This window comes from Neoarius graeffei, chromosome 13 (genome assembly GCF_027579695.1).
Source record: "Neoarius graeffei isolate fNeoGra1 chromosome 13, fNeoGra1.pri, whole genome shotgun sequence".
NCBI lineage: Eukaryota > Metazoa > Chordata > Actinopteri > Siluriformes > Ariidae > Neoarius > Neoarius graeffei.
In genome coordinates, this window is record NC_083581.1 from 55,352,328 (window position 1) to 55,368,336 (window position 16,009).

Here is a 16,009-nt window from a genome sequence, read left to right on the forward strand (position 1 = left end):
AGCTGAACACTTACCCAGAATTTGCCAGGGCTCTGTAAACCAAGATAAATATAGACTGGCTTAACCGCATGTATCTAATCTTGTTGTTTCATGTTGCATCTCTCCTTGTTACAGTGCATAGTTATCTATTAGGCCACTCCAGTTCCAGCCATTTCAAGCACTACAGAAAGTGTAGATTGTAGCCTTTTATCTCCATTTCCAATATATCAGTAACTCTGCTTAGCTGCTTGAAATGACTCCCTTGAAAGTCTTCAGTAAAACTGCATTCATGGCTCTTCTTTGTGTTGTTTTAAATAGGGTGGGAGGAGAAAAAGTGATGTTACTGTCTGCTACAGCATGGGGAGCCATGACAGCATTCACACCCATCTTGGCCCACTTCTGCTCACAGCCCATCATCTCCATGACCATGTCCCAGTTCCTTATGGGCCTCCTGCAGGGTGAGTGATGGGTCAAGAGCTCCAGCGAGTTGTTCATTAGGTTATCATCCTGTGGCAGTCTTTTAGGCCCTGTCCACACGGCAACGGATTCAGGTGAATCCGATACAATTGTTTATCGCTTCGGCCTGGCGTCCACACGGCACCGGTGTTTTGGGTGCCCCAAAACGCAATCTTTTGAGAACGGGTTCCAGAGTGGAAAAATCTGGCAACGGCGCCGTTGCGAAGTCGTCTGGATGAGTAGAACGGATTTGTTTACGATGACGTCACAACCACATGACTGTGAGTGCTTCACGCCGGGTAGAAGTGTAACGAACTCGAGGCGAGTTGTCAACAAATCCTATAACTTGGTTCATGAAACGCGCTTACAAAATATTTTCACTGTGAATATTTATTGTGTAATGGTGCAAAGTGAGAGAGAGAGAGAGACTCTGCCCTTAGGGCAGAGTCAATCCCGCCAGCAAAAATAGGGAAAAAAAGGAGCGATCTCACCTCTTCAGATGTTGGTTTAAGTCCTACAATACATTCCTCAAAAAGGGCGTAGAAGAACAAATTAATCCATCAACGTGTAGCATTCAATTTATTCCTGTTGGTACAGTTAAACGCAGCACATGAATGAGGCATCTTTATTCTCCGCTTTGACCCAGCCAATATGGCGGCGAGGATGACGTATGATTCTACGCCGCCTTTCGCGTAGAATCATACGTCATCCTCGCCGCCATATTGGATGGGTCAAAGCGGAGAATAAAGATGCCTCATTCATGTGCTGCGTTTAACTGTACCAACAGGTTTGCCGTCCAAACGAGATCACATGGGATTACCTTTCACAGGTGAGACTGGAAAAATACTTTTCATTGTATTTGGTCATTATAATGTAATTTTACGAACAGATTTTCCTGACTTTGTGGCTAATATGAAGTCTCGCGCATAATAGTTTATGCGCATGCGTCCTTACTTCTATTGTTCTGGTGTCTCCGAAGGGACCGTCTTACAGCGCCCCTAGAGGTGTGGCATGTGTATTGCATCGTTTTCAGCAAGCGTTGCGTTGCCATATGGACCTGATATTTTACTGATCGTTGCCCATTTGGACGCGATATTTTTTTAAACATCATCTCGTTGCCATTGTCGTGTGGATGTAGCCTTAGACTTAATAATCTTCATCCAAAGTTGAAAATCTGATTTGGCTCCTCAAAGCCACAGAGGTGCTATGGGTTTAAAATTGTGCTCAACTCAACAGAGCCTTTGTTGGATGTCTGTTATCAGAAACATACATTTTCCCCAGCTTATTAAAGAAAGAAATCTGGAAAGCAGTAGTGAACTGTTTGACTTTGAAAAGTATAATGACGTAAACAGCAGTAAAGTTGCTTCTAATCAAAATGAGCAATTGTCAACTGATTGTCAGTGAAGGGCTGAAGGTTGCCCTGCAAATGAGAAATCATTTTGTGTGTTAGAGGGCAGTTTGTGGAGCAGTAATGAGTGACATTGTTGTGATGATGCACTCTATTTCTCTCCCTGGGATTGTTTTACTGTTCTCCTCCTCTGAGGCAGAAGGAAGTAAGCATAAAATATAGACCATAAATTACATTTTATGCGTTATGTCCTTGCTACCCAAGTATCGTTGCTCCAGTTTCTCATGCAGATTTGATTGATTTTTGTTGTCTGTGAACACGTTTAGCATCTGGACTAGCACGCTGTTCTCAGATGCTAATGTAGGTTCTTAAATTTCTGTTGTCATTTATTCCTGTCTGTTCTCCAGGTGTTCACTACCCATCTCTGGCTAGTCTGTGCTCCCAGAAAGTGGTGGAGAATGAGCGCGGTTTCCTCATGAGCACTGTCGGAAGTGGTTCATATCTGGGGTGAGTTCTGTAGAAGCTCATTGACACTGAAGTGAGGAGTGTGAGCTAGTTTACCAAGTAATTCCACGATTTAGCTCTTGTAAAGCTTGTGAATTGATTTTGAAGAAAACATGGATTTTACCAATCAAATCTGTGTTAACTCATCTCAGGCAAGAATATATTTTTTATACAGTTTCATTATCGATAATGGCTGCAGTTTGCTTTTAAAAATGAGTTACAGGGTGGAGTATCAAGGAAGTATGTCCAGCTGCATGTCGCCATTACCAGTACCATTAGTGCATATTTAGCATAAAATTAGCAAATACACAAAATTGGTATTCATGCTAATGGTATAGAGAACTTTCACATGACGTCATCGCAACTGCAGATTAGTTTACGCGGCCGTGTTGCCTGGTGAGCTTTGTGTTTGTCAGCGACCAGCACGAGTGTACGTGAGTGATTTTAAACTCAATTCAGTACATATACAGATAAACTTGAAGTTACATCTAAAAGAACAATGCCAGAGTCCTTTTGGATGTAATAACGGATGTGGAGATAAACCTGGTTTAACTTTTTACCGTTTCCCGGCAAACCCAGAAAGACGACAAAAACGGCAAGTTGTAGTTAAACGGGAACACTGGCTGATAAAACAATCCCGCGTGTGTGTAGAATGTTTTATATCAGATTAGTGTGAAAGTTCTGTGTAATGTTGAAATGTATATCTGGATGTGGGCTTTGGACGTGATCTATTTTATTAGACCTAATGCTTGGTTAGACTAGCAGCATGTTTATGTACTGATAATGTAGGTGAGGCTAAACACCATAAAATATGCTAGATCTAGGCCCTAGCTTGTTTATTACTATTAGAAGTCCACGTTTGAGCTTACCTTTTGTCATAATAAGGTATTTTTCTTTATCAAGAATTTCTCATTACATTCCAGCACAAAACCTGCCTTGAAATATTGGTCATCTGTACTTTTGTCTGCCTTTATTATCTCCGGTGTATTTAGCAGTCCCAAATACTAAATAGTTCAGGATGTCGTAGTGTCCCAAATCCGGTAGCTGGTTTGCCGTACACTTTTCAAGTGGAATAAATGCATTTATGGGTAAATTAAGGAGAACAAGCCTTTATTTTTGTCACATTCCTCCTCTGCATTTAATCCACATGCAGAGAGCGCGCAGTGGGCAGAACAAATAAATGCGTTTGCGGATAAATTTATATGGCTCTTTGATGCCTGCATGATTCAGCTTTTGGATGTAATGTGATCTGCTGGTACAAAATAAATTATCATTTCAGAGAGACTGTACTCATTGCAGTCCTCTTGATTTTCTTCATTACCTGTTGTGGCTATGGTTCTTTGTTTGCCTGGCAATATGGCAGACGCTGCATGATAAACAAAAATCCGTGATGTCAGTGAAAGTCCTCTAGAGCAACATTTAAAGAAAAGCTCCAGGATGTTTTAACCTGGACCCTATTTTCCCATCTCTTTGGGTCCAAATACAACTATTTCTAGGGACAAAAACAATTGAAATCAGTCCAGTATTGAGTTAGAATGCTATAACTGGCAATCAAACAAAACAGCTGCACAATGTAATCCAACAGGGCAAACATCCGTGTCAAAGTAAACAGTTGGTTTTTGCCACTGACAAGCTCATAATGCTGTTACAAGTGTCTGGCAACATGGAAAGGATCACTACAGAGACATCTGTGTCTGTTTCCCTGAATAACTGTAGAAAATAACTGTTTCTACACTCGTTGTTTTACCTTTCTCTTATTCTGGTCTCTGACGCAGCTTCCTATTCAGTGCCTGTAGTCAGTTATCACGCAAGGGCTGTTTTCTGATGTTTACAAAAGGAGAAGTCACACAGAATTTGTGAAGAAGTCCATGTCCAAAGTAATGGCCAAATATTTCACTGATTTCAACAATATGCATGAAGCATTTGAATTTGATGGCCATCCCTATTTATTTGAGCCAGAAAATAGCCCCCGTGCAATAATCGACTACAGGCACTGAATGGGGTGCTACATCAGAGACTGGAAGAAGAGAAGGGTTTAAAACGATGCTAAAATCCCACTCATGAAAAATGTGAGCTCGATTAAAAGCAGCAGGATAGTTTTATGAATGGCAGGAGAGCCTGTTCAGTTATATTAAAGGTCCCATGGCATGGTGGTTTGTTGATGCTTTAAACGGGCTCGTGGAGGTTTCCGGATGTTATATCCGCAGCCTTTCTCGAAATGAACCCTCGGCACGTAGATATAGCCTCCTGGGAGAACGCCCCATTTCAGCGCTTTTCCCAGTGCGTCGTTTTGCTAATGAGAAGCAGGAGGCGGGGAAGGGTAGAGGGTGGGGGCGGGTCTTATCATTAATATTCATGACATGTAAACGTGTTACCTCTGATTGGCTAACAGCACTGTGACGCTACCTCCAGTGGGTCAGAACAAGCGGATGTGGGTGTCTTACTATGGCGAGAGAGAAGGAACAAACCGCGAAGGGAAAAATACCACGCGCTGACGTCATTAAGGTGCGACGCGAGGAAATAAAATAAATTCAACAAATGTTTGGGTTTTTACTGAACAAACAAACAAACAAACAAATAAAATGAACGAGTGACTTAAAAAAAAGAATGTGGGTGTCTTTGTAAAAACTGTTTTGATTGGCTATTATAACAGAGCATGCTGCATGCTTTTGGGTTTTGTAGCGCAGAGTACCTGGCTAACTGCAGGAAGCGGTTAGCTGCACAGCTAATGTAGCCATTGCAAGGCTAACGTGGCACCGATTTTAAAACACGGCAAAACGACTTAACAGTTATACACTTACTTGTTCGGTGTTTGTGGCTGATGCGGCAGGGATGCTTGGTACAGACCCAGGCTTCAGTGACAGTTGATGTGCAAAACCTGCCCTGTACTGTCCCAAATTGTGGAAACATTCATCAGGAAAATGCTTCCGACAAACATACACCATCTTAGGTAGACTCAACGGCGTATTATTGGAGTAAATAAAATTAAGCCACTGCGTCTTCAGGGGCTCTCCCGTCGGCAGTAAAAACAGACTCCTTTCTGTGTTGTCACATCCATGTACAGCGCAACTTCCATGTTTGGTGGCAACTTTTGAGCTGGGCGGGCAATCCATACAGTGGGTGGGAATCCAGAGGGGGGGGCGTGGGGATCATCTCCCTTGCTGACGTAGGCAAGGGAAGAGTTTATCAACGCGCCGTTTTGACGCGCCATTCTCAAATGTTGGGCATAGTTTGGTTTACACATTATGAAATTTCTAGCCACTGGGGTGACTTAAGAAGGTCAGAGGAACTCATTTTAACATTAAAAAACCTCAGAAAGTGAAAATTTCATGCCATGGGACCTTTAATAGGATCCTCACGTTATTCCAAAGTCATTTTAACTTGGTCATAAATAAATAAATAACCAGCTTAAGGTCGGTCCGTATGGTGAAGTACCATGACCGAGGTCTTGAAAGTACTGAGTGAGGCCCTCTGGGCCGAAGTCACGGTATTTCACCATACAGACCGACCTTAAGCTGGTAAATAATATATTTATTTTTTCTTTACCAAATTTTAACAGAAAACTAGAGCACCCGAAAGGGAAAACTGAGCTGCCATTTTGAATCCTCATTCACGACTGTAATGCAAATGGCTTTCTCCTCGGTATACAAGTGCACTTCCATGGCAGGGGAAAAAAAAAACTAAATTTTGCCGCCTATATAGTCCCCTATTTATACAAATAGGAGTCATTCAGGATTCAGCCATGTTTTTGCTCGACCAAAGTTATACAGTATTATGACCTTTTATATTGCATAAATAAAGCCATTTGGTGAAACTTTGAAGAAGAGATTGTACTGGTTTAAAGTTTTTACCTAACGTAATATTATGTATTAGGATAACATGGTCCGAAATGGGCCTCATTAACTCATGAGATCAAACTGTTAGCAAATTAGAGGTTTTTAGCTTTCTCCTGAAATGTTTTATTTCTTCTTCCTCAGGGTAGTAAAACTCGCTTTTGCTGTGAAGACTGTCGTTATCGCTATCCATGCTGTAAAATTAATGCTATTCTGGGAAATAATATTTTTTTCTGTACCAAATTCTAACAGAAAACGAGAGCGCCTGAAAGGGAAAACCGAGCCGAGCCGCCATTTTGAATCCTCATTCACGGCTGTAATGCAAATTGCTTTCTCCTCTGTATACAAGTGCACTTCCATGGCAGGAAAAAAACTACATTTTGCCGCCTATATAGTCTCCTATTTATAAAAAATTGAGTCATTCAGGATTCAGCCATGTTTTTGCTCAGCGTTAGCAAATTACAGGTTTTAGCTTCCTAAAATTTTTCTTTTATTTCTTCTTCCTCAGGGTAATAAAACACTCTTTCGCTGTGAAGACTGTCATCGCTATCCATGATGTAAAATTAATGCTATTCTCCTGAGAAATGCTGGCAAAAATTTATAAGATTTTTGATAATCTTATAAATAAATCTTATTAAAAAAAGATAAATGTTGACAAAAAATGCTACTATGTTTGTTGTTGTTGTGAACGAGTGAGTCGCCAGAGGTCTGTAACCGGGGTCCGTATCGTAGGATACAGACCCACTCGCCAGCCAATCAGAGCGCAGGATTTGGACCGCGAAAAAAATAAAATGGTTATTCTTCTGTTTTTAAATAATAATAATAATAATAATAATAATGATTTATACCCCCACTCTGAAGGGGGGGGGGTCCATCCATCTGTATCTCCGTCCTTCCGAAACACCCTTTTTCTCAGCAACCACAAATCATAGCTACTTGGTACCAAACTTCATCTTAGGGTTCTATACCGTGTGTACCATTTTCAGGTCTGTCCCACATTAACTTCCTGTTTACCGACTTAATGTATTTACAAAACATGTAGCGTGGATTTACAAAATTTTTGTAACATTTTTCTCAGCAACTACAAATCACAACGGCCTGATATTTGGTACCGAGCTTCAGCTTGGAGTTCTATACCATGTGTAGAGTAGAGTGGGGGGAAAAAAGCCCCCCTTAAGGAAAATTCAGTTTTTCTCCAAGTTGAAATGAACCATGTGTTTAGTTTTAATCATAGTTTTTGACAACAGTGACATGAACAATAATGCCACCTAAAGTTTGCCTAAAGTTAATACTTAATTTTTTTTTTAAACAAAAACAAACATTGTGCCAAGGGGGCCTTTTACCCCCCCAGTGGGGTAAAAGGCCCCCTGAGGTGGGGCAATAGGCCCCCTCACTCAAAAAAAGCTGTTTGGATAGCAAAAGTGTTTACTTAAGCCTATAATGTGAAATAAACAAGAAAATATCCCTGAATTAATGAATAGATGCATTATTTTATTATATTTCGCATTTTAATTTCAAATTTTTTTTTTAATTTCAATTATTTTTAATATTAAGTTCAAATTACTTGCTTTACTCAACCAGGTAAGCGAGATGTTATTAAAAACTATGTATCTGCTATTCAGAAATGTATGAAATACAGTAATTACGATAAAAGGAAACGATGCCCCCTGGGGGCCATTTACCCCGCCATTAAGGGGGCGTTTTACCCCACAGACTACACTTTTACAAAAAAGGGTCTTACTTTCAAAATGTGATTCAACTTTTTATACCTAATGTATTTTTTTAACGTACTGACTTGTCTACTCATACCACATACACAGCTGTGATATCTGACGAAATAGCAGCTATCTAAATACAGTTTTACTGATATCTGAAAATTCTATCACTTACCATGAAATTTGATTTCTCTCCGCTGCATTGCTGATATGCGATCCACAGTGGATATTTGTATATCCCCGTTGTCAAGCCAGTCCATAGCAACAATAGAAATGTAACTTTGCGCCATCTGGTGGTTATTTTGGGTAAAACAGGCCGGGGGCATATTACCCCACGGGGGCGTATTACCCCACTCTACCGTTTTCAGGTCTGTCCCACATCGACTTCCTGTTGACCGACTGAATGTATTTACGAAACACACAGGGTGGATTTTGACGCTATTTCAAGAAGCAAAATGCTGTTTCAAAATGACAGTTTACCAGGATGCTATTTGAAATCCCTGGGGAGAGACACTGCTCTTTACTTACTTTGTTTCAGGGTTAATTATTTGTTGAAGTCAACATTCATAATAAGTGTCCTATTGCTTCAATTGCTTGCATTCTGATATAAGAGAGAGCGGGGGGATACGTAAGTGAGCAGTAGCTCACAGTTGATTTTGTTTTAAATCAATCAAGTGAAAGGTTTACAAGTGTACACAAGTTGCTTGATAATGTTTGATATTAAAGATGGCCCAGTGTATTGAAAAGAAAACTGTGTGTGTGTGTGTATGCAGGACACTGGTGATTGGAGGAGTAGGCTCACTCATGCTGGACCTGTATGGCTGGGAAAGTGTATTCTACGTTTCTGGCCTCCTATCAGTGATTTGGGCCTATTGTATGTGGAAATACCTGCTCAAGGGAGAAGGTAAGGTTTCACTACTCTTCGTACATGTGCTACACCAGAAGGGATGATGAATTCCATGGCTGTGGCAGCTCAGGTATTTATGGTATTGGTCTATGGATCCTGTAACCTTCAACTGCCCAGTTGTATCCACTCTGAATTGTAACTTAAATGATGTAAATCTAAACATTAAATATCAAGTTGTTATTTAACGATGGCAGATGGATGTACGAAGAGTTATATTCAGCATATCCTCATACATGGCAGAGGGATTGAAGCATGATGACTAAAATTACAAAAATGTAAATTAGACTACACTAGTAATGCTGCTTTAGAGCTATTAAAACATTGTGACAAATAAAAAAACAGCCTAAAGCAACAAAATAAATATATACAGTATAATATCTCATCTCATTATCTGTAGCCGCTTTATCCTGTTCTACAGGGTCGCAGGCAAACTGGAGCCTATCCCAGCTGACTACGGGCGAAAGGCGGGGTACACCCTGGACAAGTCACCAGGTCATCACAGGGCTGACACATAGACACAGACAACCATTCACACTCACATTCACACCTACGGTCAATTTAGAGTCACCAGTTAACCTAACCTGCATGTCTTTGGACTGTGGGGGAAACCGGAGCACCCGGAGGAAACCCACGCGGACACGGGGAGAACATGCAAACTCCGCACAGAAAGGCCCTCGCCGGCCACGGGGCTCGAACCCGAACCTTCTTGCTGTGAGGCGACAGCGCTAACCACTACACCACCGTGCCGCCCACAGTATAATTTATTTATATATATATATATATATATATATATATATATATATATATATATATATAAAATTTTTTTTTTTTTTTTGTAGTCATACCTAATTTAGGTATGTTCCAGTGGCGAACCATGACTTTTTGAACTGGGACTTCAGCTCAGCCAAAACTTAGCCAGACACACACCAAAAAAGCAACAGGACAAAGTATTTTGCAAGGGATTAGTGGCAGGCTGCCAGGTAGCTCCATTGTGTGTAGTTGTCGATGTTGATTTTAAAATTAACTAAGTAAATTACAGAGGGAAATGAATACTTAAGTCTGAGTGAAAAATACTGTGGCAAGCATGCGTGGAAGAAGAGTCTGGAGACAGAAATCTTCGTTTCTCAGTCGTTAGCCTGTGCTGCTTGTTCTCGATAGCACTGGCTTGACCACTTTATTAGCATTCGCTAACACTACTAATGAACGCTACACCGGCTGGAAGGTTACTTCACTGCAGGTCCACTGATGGCGCCGGCTCACGGTTAAACTAGCGTTGGCCTTCAAGAAGGCCTAGGGTGATAAATTTTTGGTCCCTCCCACTTTAAATCAAAATCTGATTGGTTAATTCATCTGTCACTTCCTACATAAACATACACTGCCATGGCCTTCTGTCCCGGCAATGAAGTCCTAACCAGTGAGTGAGCCAGCTCTAAACTTTTCTCAGCCTAGAGACAACAAACAAAAAAAATCTCACTGGATAACTCTATTTTAATGTTTTCAGGACAGTAACCCTTTCATTTCTGAAGCAAATTTGATAGAAAATGAGGCCGAATTAGAAGAGAACAATTTATAATGAAATTACGAAAGAAATGAAAGAAATTAAATATAACATTTGAAATGCTGATATGTTTGAGCCTTTTCTGAAGGCCTAGAAGGCCCTGACGGTTCCCATCTGACCAGTTCCCACCCACCCGACAGGTCTCCCCTGTCACAGCTACCAACCTTGGAGGGTGATGGCTATCACATGCTTCCTCCAAGGCACGTGACACAGGTCCACCACATCTTTTCAAACTGCTACTCAGGCAACATCGGGGCGGTGTAACACACTCGGATTAAAGTGCTATCTGCCCGCATCCTTATGCATGACCTCACAGATGCCCATGATTGATGAGTGTCACTTGAGATTGATGGGGAGAGACAGTATGCCACGCCTCCCTCCCTGAGAGCACGGCCAAGTTTGCTCTCTCGGGCTCCTGGCCATGGATGGCTGTGGATAATGGGGCAAACATTAGGCAAAAATCATAGAACATGAACACCGATGTTTCTTTCCTAAGCATAAAAAGAGCATGAGAAGGCAACCTTTTTAAAGAAACTTTAATAATTGTGATTTATTTGTTTATTTATTTATAATTAGGCTGGTGGCTTTTTATTTATAATAATGTAATATGTTGTAGAGTTTATGTAGTGCACTATACTGGATATTACAGGTAATGTCATTTTTAGGGCACAACATACTTTGCTCTTTTTTTTTTTTTGTAGTAAATTAGGAAATTGGTACATAATGTAAAAAACCAAACAAACCCATAAGTATGTTATAGGACCCCTTTTATGCATCAAGTAATTCAGAAGTAATTTAGCCAAATAGATTAGGAAATGAATCGACAGACTTGCATTTGGCAACTTTAAAGTAGGACATGGACACTTAGACTTATTTTTTAAATCAAAGACTATTATAAAAATGAATAGAAATCGACAGTCCTGATGTGAATGTTTGAATGCGTGTTGATGACGTCCCTGAGCCTGTGTACATGTTTGTGAGCTCTTTGTGTGGAATGCGCTCCATGTTGTCTTCTTACTGTCTTGCTTTTCTTTTGAAGTACAAATGAAAATTTTACAAATGGTAAATAGCGATTATCTCCATCTATTGTATGCACACCCGTGCATCTCTGTTATGCTGGGCATACACTGTGCGATTTTTGGCCCGATTTTGACACGATTTTCACTCGTGCGACTATTTTGGAGATCGGCCCGAGTTTTGGCTCAATCGTGTGTCTCGGATCGTGTAGTATAGACCCTTCCCACATGACGTCACGACAAACGCGGCCGCCATTTTGGACATGAACTACCAGTAGTCTACCACAGCCAACAACGAGGAACGACGGCGAAGCATTGAAAGGAATATAGCCATCAAAGAAAGTTTTTACTTTCAGCAAGACTTCCATCATGCCATTATATTGTTGTGCACCTGGATGTAGTAACCATCAACACACAAGGCAAGATTTATCATTTTATCGGATCCCGACAGATGCTGACCGACGGAGAAGCTGGATGGTCTCTAAAATATTGGCAAAATGATGTTTATTGACATAGCAATCGTGTGTAATGGGAAGCATTTGCATATCCGAAGTGTTGTGTTTACATCAAAGATAAAATAAACCGATATGACAACGACTGCTGCTGCCAGGTTGGGGACACAAACTAGTAGAAAGGAAGTGTGCCAACAGTGCCAACAGACTTCCTTTGTGGTCGATTCTGCTTTAAGGTAAGATGCATTTAATAATTCGTCTGCTGTGGGTTTGGAATCGGTAGCCTGACCGATTCGTTCATGTTTGTGGTGCCATTTGTTTGTTGATGCGTGTTGAAATGGAAGATTGGTTGTTGACATGATTTCCAGTGATGCTTTGGTGCTGCTGTGGATCAGATGTGTTGAGTAGCCTGACTGTTTTTTTTTTTTTTTTTTCTTGCGTGTGGTATCATTGTTGACGCGAGGTTGTTTTTTGAACATGCCAATGTGGACACGATTTCCCCTGATGAGTTATGACTTCAGATGCGATGCGTGTGTGGAGTCCGCGTGATATGTGCGTAAGATAGGCTTCTCATGTGTTTGGAGATCCGCGCTCTGAGACGAGCGCGAGCGCAAGCACCCCCCCAAGGGAAAAAAAGGGACCCCCCCCCGAAAATATCTGCATAGTTCGAACACTGGGTTGGAGAAAGTAATGGCAAATAGTGAGTGCACAAACCATAGAAGGTAAACTGTACACAGCGCCAGGGCAGTGTGATGGTATGTCTACTTTTAGATTGTGTTAGCTTATCAATGAACACACTTGTCACTCGACGAGTTTCACGTCTTTACGACGGATACTTAAATGTGTGTTAGGTATTATTGTTGCAGTCTAAGCAGTCATTGTAGCAGCTAGATGAGCGAGAACCGAAAGGGTCTGTGCCATAAACCGTTATTTCTTCATGTCCAAAATGGCGGTCGCGTTTACGAAGGTCACGTGAGTGAAAAGGGTCTATACATGGGGTAACGACAAGCGATTAACACCTCACGACCTCCTCCCAATCAATCGGATGAAAATCAAACCTGTTTGAAATCCTGAGCATCGGATCGTATAACGTGAGAACAGGAATCGTAAGCTGCGTGCTGTTTACCCCTGCGATTCACTCGTACAGTGTGAGTAACAGCTGAATACCGCGATTGAAAAAATCGCACAGTGTATGCCCAGCTTCAGCTGTACCGAAACATGGAGAGGCCACTTACAGACTACTCCACGGAGGAAGTAAACAGCTGTTTTTAAAAATGTAGCTAGTAAACCAGACCAACTCGAGTCATTAAGCAAGTTATCTAAGTAAATGAAATGTATGCATGTGTTACTGAGATGCTGGATTAACTTTTTACTGGTGAGACAGTTTTACAAAATATTTAAGTTTTAGCTCTTCTGGAACCGAGAGTTGGCAACTGAGTTAATGTTTGATCCTGTTGTATGTGTTCAGGTCCCATCATTACACTGGAATCACTGGGCAGCGCTGGAACTCAGTCCAAAGTGTCCAGAAGAAACTGGCTGCGTCTCTTTAGACATCCAGCTGTGTGGTGAGATAAGAACCTGTACAATGCCTGTGAAAATAAGTGTGTGTGTGTGTGTGTGTGTGTGTGTGTGTGTGTGTGTGTGTGTGTGTGTGGCGTGAGAAAGGGAGGGAGAGTCTTTGAAAAATAAACAAAAGGATCTGTAATGTCACGAATGTGTGCTCATTTTCCACCAATCATTTTCATTCATGATCTTGTGATGTGACTTATTACACATTTCATGATGTCAGTGTGACTAATATGAAGGTGCATCGCATTTCAGTGGAAGAGTTCACTAATCCCGTGTGTGTGTGTGTGTGCGCGCGTTTGTGTCTGCTTGCTATCTCAGTGCGGTCATTATTACACACCTGTGCACTGCTAGCAACTTCTTCACCCTGTTGTCATGGCTGCCGACTTTTTTCAAGGACACCTTCCCTGATTCCAAGGTAAGTTTTGTTGCCCTGAGGGTGTGCGCGTGCGCATGTTTGTGTGCTAGAGCAAAATTTCACTGAAACGTTCTATATAGTACAAAATGCCTTACTACAAGGTCATACAAGCCCTTCTGCTTTTTTTGTGACCGCATCCCACCAACTGCTTGATCAAAAAACCTCAGTTACCGAAAATACACAGTGAATTCACGTTATCTTAAATCTGCTCGTGTCAGGTGTGTGCGTGCAAAATGCAATATAATCACGTACTGTCCTTTTATCTATAAACAGGACAATAGAAACTTAACCCAGGACAGTGACCTCTGGACAAATATTGGGGAATAAGTAATAAATAGAGCGTGATAGGGAGTGCAGTTATTGAAAAATAATCAACGATGGGATGGTGTTACGGCACCTTGAAATGAATTATTCTGTCACAGCACATGCTTTATTCCTCCCTAGCAATTATTAGTTATTGATTTAAAAAAAAAAAACACCTACTTTTTATATGTTTGTAGTTTAATTTTGTGGAACGTCTGTGAAAGAACTTTGTGTTAGCACCTGTTATCGCAGCTGTAATTGTCGTTTCTTTACTTTCTCTTGAATTTAATGAGATAAGGGGGGGAAAAATGCAGGAAACACAAATGCATCTGTCCTGAAGATTTTGCTGTGGTTGAAACCTTAAAAGAGCAACTTTCCCTCTGACTTTTGGAAAGTGCCGACATGGGCAACTCATTTGCACTATTGCCACAAACGGTTTTGCACTCCAATCTCCGACAGTGAGCAGTCGCTAACTTTGACAAAATAGACTTCATGTTAAAACTGTAATGAATTTCCTGGTTACGCAATTGCACTTTGATTGTGGAATTTAATGACCAGATTTAATCATTGTAATTGGGTAAATTAGTTGCGGAGTTTTCCTTTAACTTAAAAAGGAAACTAGATAGAACTCGACGCCAACGGCGTCGATGGGGATGCCTCCGCCTGGTAGACTACACGCCTTATTAAGTTGTGATTTGGGGATGGACATTTGACCTCACAGTAATCTTGACCTCGTGAAATTACTTGTAGCAGCCTTGGAGATAGTGTTCACAAGGTTTTCGGACAGACATTTGACCTCACAGTGACCTTGACCTTAGACCTTTTGGTCTCAAAATCTAATCAGTTTATCTTTCTCCCCAAATGCACAAATGGTGAAAGTTTGGTGAAATTCCTTTCATTAGCCTTTGAGATATCGTGTTCACAAGGTTTCGGGACGGACGCATGGACAGACGGACAACCCGAAAACATAATGCCTCCTGCACCTTAAGGTGGTGGAGGCATAAAAACCAAACACCTGAAGGTCTGGCAGGTCACGCATTAAAAGTGCAGTTTATATACGAGTCCAGCAGGGGGTGCTGTCAATCACTGCTTATGATTGAGCTCATACTAATGTTGCATGTTGTTAGTTACATGATTCTGGGCATGTTCTAGAGTTAAAGCATGTGACGTGTAATCTCAGGATTTAGCAGCTTCCTATCTCCGTTTACTTTCCCTCTGACTAGTTTTAATCCTGCTCTGAACTCCCAATCTCAGGCTACAAGGGCCCGGTCCCATAACACCGATAACTATACCTATAACTACAACTATGACTATACCTCTGCCTGAATTTAGTTCCAGTCTGGAGCAGTCACACCACAACTATGATCCCGACTATAATATCAGTTGGTCCTGCCACTCAGGGAAATGAATGCATGCAATTTTAAGAATAGTCATGGAAGTTTTTTCCAAGTAGTAGCACATTATTCCGGGTCATACTGTACAGCTTGGACTTCAACACAACCCATGTACACACTCTGGTGGTTGGCAAAATAGGCATAGATCACAGACTACGGATTACGGAAATATAATAAAAAAGGATACAAAATACGGCGTGGTTACGGATTTTAATACGGATGCGTCATGGGTGCTAATACTTTACAGATTGGCCACGGACGTTTCAGTATATTACAGATTGCTTACAGATTTCATACGGATGATGCATCATGGATAAAAAAAAAAATCTAAGAAGTCGAAAACAGTTAAATGTTTGGACTGCCGAAGTTCATAATTAAAATATCTTACCTGCATTTATATGTTTACTTTATTAATTTACCATTGGTATCTCACAGAAAATCATATATCCGTGAATAAAAGATCCGTGCTTTGTATGATGTGTATTTTCTGTGAATCCATATTCCATGACTTCATGATGCAACAAGGGTGTACAAAGACACTTGGGAAAAATAGCCTGTGC

General features: G+C 41.1%; 1 protein-coding gene across 2 annotated transcripts in view; it reads left to right on the forward strand.

The window, feature by feature from the left end:
- Positions 1-16,009, forward strand: part of slc17a9b (solute carrier family 17 member 9b) — a 39,306-nt gene that overhangs the window by 10,170 nt on the left and 13,127 nt on the right. For both annotated transcript variants that reach the window (XM_060938064.1, XM_060938065.1), the window contains exons 3-7: positions 298-437; positions 2,191-2,290; positions 8,609-8,739; positions 13,237-13,333; positions 13,656-13,752. In XM_060938064.1, the coding sequence (XP_060794047.1) occupies positions 298-437; positions 2,191-2,290; positions 8,609-8,739; positions 13,237-13,333; positions 13,656-13,752 (565 nt within the window). The remainder of the gene's footprint in view (positions 1-297; positions 438-2,190; positions 2,291-8,608; positions 8,740-13,236; positions 13,334-13,655; positions 13,753-16,009) is intronic.